Raw genomic sequence first — 10,833 nt, 5'->3', positions numbered from 1 at the left:
CAATCCGTTCTTTTTTTAGTTTCTTTTCGTAGTTCATTACTTCCCAATTCACTATATATTTTTTACTTTCTATTCCTCTTTTGGTTGAAAAATGTCTCCATTCGTTTCATATATAAAGTGCGAAGGTTGCATATGCTATGACGTTTTGGAATATAACAGAAAAATAAAAGGTAAAATTGAGTAGAAAATGAATAATGTAAAAGAAAATGTTATTGGGAATGCCTTATCTGATTTTCCACAAAGTGGTCAATGCAGATATTGGTGAACAGTTTGTCCCACGTACGCCTTAGATTGCTCCTATCGGACAACAAATAAAAGAGAGACATTAATAATATTTTATTTCAAAATGTGTTATCTTATATAGTGCTTAAGTACCATCTCATAATGCCAAAACAAGACTTTAGTTTTTACATTTTTCTTTACTACCACCTCATAATATTTACTTTAGTTTTTTTCTTCTATAACCGTCCGTGAATGAAATAGGGAAAATGTGAGATTATAGAAGGATAATGTAGTACGAAGAGACAGAGAAAAAAATACAAAGAATGTTAATTATGGAGCTTTTTTGGAAAACCACATAGTTTAATTAATGTTTTTTTTCCGATGTAATTGTTGGGTGGCAAACATAGATGTGGTGTAATGTGAGTTTCCTTAATTTCTTCATTCATGTGGTGCATGGTCATAAACAGCTCAAACTTTGGTATATTGATTTGACCCCATTTGAAAGTGCGCCTTATCTACCATTAATTTGGTTAAACCCACGTAGAAAAAATATGATGCTTATCTACCATTAATTTCTTCATTTATGTTCAGTGTCTGGTTGCCGCATGAAGATAACGTGTCTTCTGATGATTCAGTTTCCGCACCCAAGAAGTGGAATTGCACTATTCCATTTATTCACGCCACATTTTACCTCAAATAATCACTTATATACACCTTAACACACCCATTGCGATAGTATTTATAACGTGATGAAATTATTGATCCATTGTTGAAATTAATAAAGTTGGAATGATGAGATAGTCACTGTTGCATTCCTGTGAGCACTTAGGGTTCCCCTAGTTCAAGTCATAATGCATAAGGTTCGCCACAAAACTCAAGCTTTCTACTTTGTGATGATGAGATTCTTGAAAATAGGTAGCTTTTGATTACATATTTTAGAGAATATATACCAAACCGCAATTTCCCAATCAACAAGAATATTGTCGTTGGTCAATATGTGCCTTTGTATGGTCTTTTTGATATGACACCGAATAAAGACTACCCAAATATTTCCTTTTTCACACTATATATTATGGATATATATACACTTCTTCTTATCACTTTCTAAAATTGCTTTCTTTTAACCAATACAACAAATTCACTCTTTCAATATATTACCCAAAAGGAATTCACTGTTCAAACACTGTGTTTAAGCTTCTCATATAAAACAAACTCAAGTTTTATTACTACACTATTTTTGTGTGATTACACACTTTAATACTTTTATATATATATATATATATATATATATATATATATATATATATATATATATATATATATTTATTTATTTATTTATGCCGGAAGCTAATTTCTATAGATAGAGATGACAACGGGTCAGGTACAAATATTTCCTACTCATAATTCCGATTTACAATAAAGAATCTATTTATTATCCATCTTGTTACTTATCGAATATCCATTTAAAAAATACATGCGAATTTTGAAAAATCTCTAGATATCTATGAATAACCGCGAAGTTTAAAAAAAATATTTTATAAATTTTAAAAATAGAATTACAAAAATATATAAAATAAAATATAAATTTAATCTAATTTAATAAAATATAAATTAAATTTTAATTTTAATTATTTTTAAATTAATAAAATATAAATTAATTTTTATTTTTATTTTTTGATGAATAACAAATATTTGCAAATACAAATAATAAGATATTTACATCCGACCTATTTATAAATAAAGATTAAAATATTCACTGCTCACATATAATAAATGTCCATGAGTAAATTTTATCTTACCCGCATAAACGGATATTTTTATCATTCTTACCAAAGATTTCGTCCTTTATACGTTGTCAAAAAAATAATATGAAAAATAGGTGATACAAAATGAAACTGCATAATTTATACCACTGGTTGAAAATAAGAAAATCAAATAGGATTATTCCATTGCACCTAAATATTTCTCAGTGTTTCCACGAAATTGAGAATAAATGATTAATTCCTTAAAGTACTAAAATCTATGTAAAAGATTAACTAAATAAATATTAGTCTTTACGATATACATAAAGTAATAAAATAATTAATTGAGGTGATTTCTTTTCGCTTGCACTAATAAAGATCAAATCAATTTAGTCACTACTACTGATAAGTTTATTGATGAAGTTGTTATACGAGAACACAACGACAATAAAATTAAATAAAACCAAATTAAATTGATGATATACTCTAAAATGTCAAAATGGGTTGGAACCCGCGAACCAACTCGACTCACCACAAGTTCGGACCGGTTGGGTTGAATTTTTTTACAAATTTCAATACAGGTTGATTTTTGACTTGATTCATCTAGAACTCAGCTCATCCGGGTTGAACCTGTGGTGAACCGGGTTGGTTCACCAACCCGCATATAAAAGGGTCACACAAGTGTTTTTTATTAAGTTGGACTTTATATTTGGGTCATATTAGGTTTTTTTTTTTAGCCAACACATAAATAATTTGTATTTTTTTTATTTTGGATTGTATTTGAGTTGTATTAAAGTTTATTTAGATTTTAATTAGAATTAGAATTTAGTTTTGACTGAAAAAAAATAAAAATAAAATTATATATTTTTTATTTAAGTGAATCCGTGAGCCAACCCGTTTAACCTGCCAACCTGTGGTGGGTTGGACCGGGTTCAAATTTTTTTGCCTCGCTAAAAAGTTACCCGGGTTGGGTTGGCTCACTGAATCATCAACCTGTGGTGGATTGAACCGGATCGGGCCAAATTATCCGTTTTGACAGCTCTAATACTTTTAAACATTATGCAAAACAAAAGACCTAAACTTACATTTTCTTTTCTCAGTAGAATATATATATATATATATATATATATATATATATATATATATATATATATATATATATATATATATATGGGTGTCTAAATCTTTATACAAAACTCTGACAAAAATATAATAAATTGACTTTCAAAACAAGAAAATACTTCATTAACAATCAATTCTAGCAATTAAATGTTGTTAGTCATTATAAACAAATTTAGATAGTAATTAAAAAAATAAAAAATTATTGGTTATTAAAAAATTATAATTGATCGCTAATTTGATCACTCATTAATTATAGACTATTTTAGGACCAATTTTTTTGGTTAGCAAAAATCTTGATAGCTAAGTTTAATGACCAATTTGCTTTGGTTACTAAAACTTTGATAACTAAATTTTAAAAACCAATTTAGAAATTAATTATTATTTTTTATTCATAATAGTTATTATTTTAGTAATTAATAATTTTTTATTTTACAAATAAAAATCTAAATTAATTAGTATAGTGATTAACAACTTTTGACTATTAAATTTAGTTGTTAATGAAATATTTTCTTGTAGTGTAGATCATTAATACTCATAAAAAATTTTCCATTACAATACATAAGCCCAAGCTCTTCGTTGGTCAAAATATATTTGAAGTCAATTTTTGGTAAACTATAATTAATAAGATGAAAAAAAAAACTCCAAATTATAAATTAAAAATAAAAAACAAAAGCAACATTAATTAGCAGGTCAAACAAAGTTTTCATAATTCAGCAAGCAGCAACAAGCCGATAAAGAGGTTTACCACCGTTTAATCTCGACTTTAAAAATAAAATTTCTTAATAATTGTTATTTATTAATGACGAAAGTTGAATTCACACTCTGTTACATCCTTTCTTTCAATTTTATCACTAAATTAATATCTCTACTAAAATTAAAAATTATGTGTTTCTTTAAAAAATAAAGTGTGTATTAGGCAATTAAACTATTATTAAACAAAAGAAGAGACGTCTAAAGATATATCTAGCAATTTACTTTAAAGTACAAATCAAAATGAAAATGAATGTTATAAAAGAATTAATATTAAGTGCCGGAATCCTTAAACTAATGAAAGTAAATGTGGTGGATATAAAAAACGCAAGGTATCTTGAGATAGATTGAAATGTTGAATAGTTTTAGAGCATATATTAATCGATTCTTAAACCATGATGAAGATTGGAGTAAGTGTGTCATAATTGTAACCGATAAATTCTCCTTCGCTCATGCTGACCACGTTATTTTGTCTTTCACAATGCAAACCCAAATAACTTAGAATTTTTCAGAAATCATTTGATGGGATTGACGATTGCAGAATAAATATACAGAATAAAACTAAGGAACAAACATGGCTATCGTATAAAAAATACTAAACATTTAATTAATCACTCAACTTTTTTCAAAACGTTAATTACTTTATTGTAAGTTCTATTTCATCCCTTTTTCTGTACATCTGCCCATGTTTGCCATTAAATGAATATGCTCACCAAAATAAAAAGATACTAATTCTAACTAAGTATACACTTAAAATATACAAAAGTTAAATCCATGACCTTGTTTTATTGGATTTAATTGTTAATTAAATTGATGAGTTGTTGGTATTTAATTGTATTGCTTAATTTAATTAAGAATTATATTAACAAACACATTTTAAAAAATCATGAATATTAATATTATTTTTGAATATGTACCATGTTCAATAAGTATTAGAAATACATTATATTTAATAAATACAATATTTAAATGCAAAATTGTAATGTTTAAAATATTTGATAAACATAAATATATAATAGTTTATGCTAATCTCATTGAACTTATATCTAAAAGTATAACGTTTAATGTTATCTTTCAATTTTATTGATACATTAAAAATGATATTAGCATTAAAATATAAGAAAAAAGTATAGTATATTAAATATTAACATGTCTTTTTTATCGTAAAGCCTTTAACCATTCCATTACCACCAAGTATGATAGTTTTGTTGCTTTTAACCATAATTATTTTTTAAAGCATGCAAAAAACAAATTATCATTTGATACCATAAATTTTTTAAATTCAAGTATACATTTCTATTATCTCTTCATTTCTTAAAATTTACAAAAGTATAACACATGTTTTATATATAGAATATTATACATATTTTTTTGCTGGGTTTTATATGCTTTATAGTTCTACAGCATGTTATAATTAATAAATAAATTATTCAATATTAGTTGGCAGTGTAAGATTATTTTTAATTGCAGTGTAAGTAAAAAAATACTTAATTTATACATTAAACGGGTTGTGATTTTTTTTTTTCCGAAATAAATGTGAAATATATATAATGAATTTCTTCATGAAAGCAATATTTGATGATTTTTTTATTTATTTTACTTTTCATCCATAATTTCAATAAATGATAACTATTTGTATTACTAATCTAAAAAATTTACCATGGATTATTTATAGTAGACTATAATGAATCAGTTTAACATTGTCATATTTTAAGTATTAATCTGTAATTTTCATATTCAAATTAATTTAAATTCATATTACCTTAGGAATTTAAGTGCGAGTCTAAGTCTCGGTCTCGTATTGATTAGAAATGAGATAGTAATAAAAACCCATAAACACCCATCATCTTAAGGTTTTGGATTCAGAATAGTGTTAATGTCTTATGTGATTAAGCTAAGGTCTCATTGATGTTATATCTTTCCAATAAAACTTCGTCTAGAGACCTAACATACTAAGTATTAGTGAAGTGGTGGTCGGTTTGTTTGTTCTCTTCTTTGTGTAGATCTATTATTTGTCTAAGAAGAAGAAGAAGAAAAAAGTGAGGCTGTGTATCGAATATTTTTGGCTAAAACTAGAACAATCAATCATATCACACAGTTTATCCAGCTCTCAAACCTTTTTTTCACTTGAACTGGAGCAACTATTTATCAAAATCCGAAGAACAATCTTGTAACTAAAGTATTTATTATATTCATGTTGCTTCATGGTAATTGTTGAATACGAAGCATGCACACAGATTAACACAAATGGAGGATCCACTTAATCTTGTTGCATGCATGAATGAATGCTCTAGAAGCTATACCTCATCATTTCACCCAGTCATCAAGAGGAGGAGGAGGATAAAGATACTGCCAGCTTGGACTTTCTCTTCGATCCTATCTATAAGCTTTTTCTAAAGTTTCTACTCATACCACACTTAGTATAAATACCTATCTACTACTTCTCTTTCTCTATCAATCAACCATAGAACATTATTAAGCATTACACAATCTTGTTCTTGTGATTTTCCCATTATATGGACAATATCATCTGCACTTTAGTTTTTATACTTATTCTATCTTTGAAGCCTGCTACTGTTTGTTCTAGAGAGAGACAATGGAGAATGAGGTCTGGGGAGAATGATCTTATGCCTGATCTTGTAACAGACTTGCCTGGCCAACCTCATGTAGATTTTCAGCACTACGCTGGATATGTCACAGTCAGTGAAACCAGTGGAAGAGCACTCTTTTACTGGTTCTACGAGGCCATCACCAAACCTCAAGAAAAACCATTGGTTCTGTGGCTTAATGGAGGTAAGTTCATGACATATATGTGCAAGGAATTACCTAAACACGCTTCTTTTGAGGTTGTTTTTTTATATACATTAGTTCTCTGACAAGGTGACAAGGTGGTTTATTTTATTAAAATAAAATTGCAGGTCCTGGGTGTTCTTCTGTTGGATATGGAGCAACACAGGAGATTGGACCATTTTTAGTGGACACAGATGGCAAAAGCCTTATGTTTAATAACTTCACATGGAACAAAGGTACGCATGAACGCGCCATGACCACAAACATATACATACATCATAACAATATATAGTATTATTAATTTATGGCAGAGTCCACCTTAGTTTCTACTTTCTATGTTAACATATAATATTAGTATAAAAGTATGTTGAAGCACAAGCACACACTAGTGCTCCATTATCTGTCCCTACATATCATTGTTGTTAATTGATGCTTAGAATTTTTGACGTAAGTGAAATATGAAAACACAGAGGCCAACATGTTATTCCTGGAATCTCCTGTTGGGGTTGGCTTTTCCTATTCAAATACAACCACCGAATATGCACAATTGGGAGATGACTTCACAGGTATTAACTTGCCACTGTTGCTAATTTTATTTTAGTGAAAGTTGCATTTTCTACTGTTTCTAATTAGCTTGCTTATAATTGATTATATAAAGTTCTCTCTGATAGATTTATTTGTGCTCTTTGAAACAGCTAATGATGCTTACACTTTTCTGCACAATTGGTTCCTCAAATTTCCATTATATAGAACAAGGACATTCTACATAGCTGGAGAAAGCTATGCAGGTATTGAAATTCATGAACAAATCAATGAACTCAATAAGAAGAAGTCACTTTTAGTCTTTAAAGTCACCATGAAACATTGCAGGAAAGTATGTACCGGAGCTGGCTGAACTCATCCAAGACAGAAACAATAAGGACCCTTCCCTTCACATTGATCTCAAGGGAATTATGGTAGTTTTCCATAATTTTAATAACTAATACATACTAAACAGTTGGTTTGCTTCGTATTTTGACAATTTTTTTAGAAGAATCATGGTTGAAAGAATTGATTTCAAGAGGGATATATAATTGATAGAATTAAAAATTTTGTTTCTTTCAAGAATTTGGGTAAACTGCAGAATGAAAGTATAAAGAAATAGTGCTTTATTACCAAGAATATTTCCATTACATGTGTGCTTTAGTTTCTCGATATGATATGATATGATATGTTATTTATAGATCTATTACGCAAGTCACATCATGTTCTATGCGAGCATCTTTGCAAATCATAATGAGTTTCATAAATCTGATGCTAGACAGACACATATGTGTAATTTTTATTTTTTTGCAGCTGGGGAACCCAGAAACATCTGATGCTGAGGACTGGTCAGGAATGGTTGATTATGCTTGGAGCCATGCAGTGATATCTGATGAAACATACAAAACAATCAAAGCAAGCTGTGATTTCAATAGCAGTGACCCGTGGAGCAACAAAGATTGTAGTGAAGGGGTGGATGAAGTTCTCAAACAGTACAATGAAATTGATATCTACAGCCTCTACACCTCCACATGCTTCGCCAGTACAGCACGTTCAAACGATCCATCCATGCAAATGGTCATGCTTCGCTCATCTAAAATGGTCAGTCATGATCAAACAAAACATTATCAGTGGAATTGAGAAACTTTACTTTTAACAAAAGTTGCCTTACGTTACTTGAATATACAAGGTATATATATATATATGCTGTACTGAGACACAGGTGAATTTGGTTCATTTTCAGATGCCAAGAATCATGGGTGGTTATGACCCATGTTTGGATGACTATGCTAAAACATTTTACAATAAACCAGAAGTTCAGAAGGCTCTCCATGCCAGTGATGGTCACAATCTCAGGAATTGGAGTATTTGCAAGTACTTTCATGTTCACTTTCTCTTGGCCTAGTTAACCAAATATAGTATATTATGATGTAAGAAGTAATGTTTTGGTGTATCTTAATTAATTAACACCTCTTTTATCAGTGACAGCATATTCAAGCGCTGGAAACAATCACAGACTTCTGTTATCCCAATCTACAAGAAGCTGATTTCAGCTGGACTTAAGATTTGGATTTACAGGTAAATTGATACTATTCTATTTCAACCTTTTAATTCAAACAAAGGTCCTTTGCTGCCATGTTTTCTCATCGTTCACTGTTCAGTGGAGACACTGATGGAAGGGTGCCAGTGCTGTCCACAAGATACAGCTTAAGCATTCTAGATTTGCCTATCACTAAGAAATGGAGGCCTTGGTATCATGAAAAGGAGGTATATGTTTATTATACACACACACACATTCACATACTATTATATAAATGTATTTAAATTAATTAAAACGTATGGATAAATTATTTGGTATCTTGATTAATTAATTTTTTTTAACAATAGTGTATACACTGTCCTTGACTTGGAACAGGTAAGTGGGTGGTACCAGGAATACGAGGGGCTAACATTTGCGACATTTCGCGGAGCTGGCCATGCAGTGCCATGTTTCAAACCAAGCAACTCACTCGCATTCTTCTCCTCCTTTCTTCATGAACAATCACCACCCTCTACTAAATAATCATCAATGGTGACCTTTGTGAAACCCCAGAGGAGATTTTGCTTTTATCGCGACACTACATGTTTGTCTTAACAAAAATGTTTAACAACCTAGTACCCACACATAATATATAATTAATGAATAAAAGAGTGGTACTGGTTTTAACTGACCGGAATACTTTTCTTTTCCAATCTTCTAGTCTGTTAATAAAAGTAAAAAGAGATCCGCAAATTTATTGTTATTGGCAAATATTTTTTCAGTATTTCTTTCCTAGTATGGTTATTCGCACATGCATTAACGACAATGGGAAATGAGATACTTCATATCTTATATATTGAGCCCCACACAAGACTTCAAAGAGCCCGATGCGTAGACGAACATTATGCAGAAATTGGACAAGTAATTAGGGTAGTGAAAGGGCCATTTTTCTTCACTTTGTTTCCGATTAGTTTATGGTAGAATTGATTCCAACCCAGGGTATGGATCATAATAAGCATTCATTTATTAAGCTGCGTGAGAATATATGGAGGGTGATGTGATGGAAACGCAGTCCAGTTAAGTGAAACGCGGAGAAGCGAAGCAACTCTCCATTTTGAAGATGGAGACATCGTATTATTCCATCACATCCTATCAAACATCCTTGTCTTTCTCCCACTTTCTTTTTTTTTTTTAAAAAGAAAAAACCTTTTGTGATGTGTGTTTCTTCCTGCATTCCATCAGATTTCTTCCACCACTCCATCACACTCCATCACAGTTTCTGGAAATTTTGAATAGGGGTGGGATCAGTGTCTTCCAAAAAGATATTTCCGGAATTTGTACAATGTATTCCGGAAAGCAATGTTAGGTAAACTTAAATGTGGGTAGTTGGTAGTTGGAAGGTGTGTAGTTGGTAGTTGGAAGGTGGGTAGTTAGAAGTTGTTGTATTAATTGTGAGTTAGGTAGTAGTTATATTTAATGAATGTAGTTGAAGGGTAATGTCCAAAGGCCTATAAAAGGACCATGTAGTGCTTCATTTTCAAGACACAACAAAATCTGAATACAAAGAGTGTTTATCTAGAGAGACTTGTTTGTCAACAAATTGGTATCAGAGCTTGAGAGCCTGAGTGTTTGAGTGAGTTAGAGAGTTTGATCGAGATGGCCAACTTAGCTAACAGCATGCCCCTGCCAAAGTTATCAAAAGGCGTCAGCTATGATAACTGGAGTCTGCAAATGAAAGCTCTCCTTGGTTCCCAAGAAGTATGGGAGGTGGTCGAAAATGGGCACCAAGAACCAGAGGATATTGGAGAAATGACGATAGCCCAGATTGCTACGTTAAAAGCAACATGAGCAAAGGACAAAATGGCTTTGTACGTGCTGTACCGAGCTGTTGATGAGTCCGGCTTTGAGAAGATAGCAAATGCTATGTCTTCAAAAGAAGCGTGGGATATTCTGGAGAAGGCATACAAAGGGGATAACCGTGTGAAGCAAGTTCGGCTTCAAACTCTCAGAGGCGAGCTTGAAAGGATGAGGATGAAGGAAGATGAAGGGGTTGCCGAGTACGTCTCCCGAGTTGAGACCGTAGCGAATCAGCTCGGTAGAAATGGAGAGACGCTGCCCGCTTGCCGAGTGGTGGAAAAAATCTTGAGGTCATTAACCTACGACTTC

General features: G+C 31.0%; 1 protein-coding gene across 1 annotated transcript; it reads left to right on the top strand.

Moving 5' to 3' along the window:
• Positions 1-6,309: 6,309 nt before the first annotated feature.
• Positions 6,310-9,630, top strand: LOC114189072 (serine carboxypeptidase-like 31). Its single transcript, XM_028077777.2, has 10 exons — positions 6,310-6,629; positions 6,755-6,862; positions 7,097-7,192; positions 7,322-7,414; positions 7,497-7,582; positions 7,962-8,249; positions 8,392-8,522; positions 8,631-8,726; positions 8,810-8,915; positions 9,064-9,630. The coding sequence occupies exons 1-10, from the start codon at positions 6,353-6,355 to the stop codon at positions 9,208-9,210; spliced, it is 1,428 nt and encodes a 475-aa protein (XP_027933578.1). The 5' UTR covers positions 6,310-6,352; the 3' UTR covers positions 9,211-9,630.
• The last annotated feature ends 1,203 nt before the right edge of the window (positions 9,631-10,833 follow it).

Source organism: Vigna unguiculata, chromosome 6 (assembly GCF_037176805.1).
Source record: "Vigna unguiculata cultivar grain cowpea cultivar isolate G323 ecotype 2 chromosome 6, ASM3717680v1, whole genome shotgun sequence".
NCBI lineage: Eukaryota > Viridiplantae > Streptophyta > Magnoliopsida > Fabales > Fabaceae > Vigna > Vigna unguiculata.
Note: the sequence above shows the minus strand (reverse complement) of the source record. Positions and strands in the feature narration are given on the sequence as shown.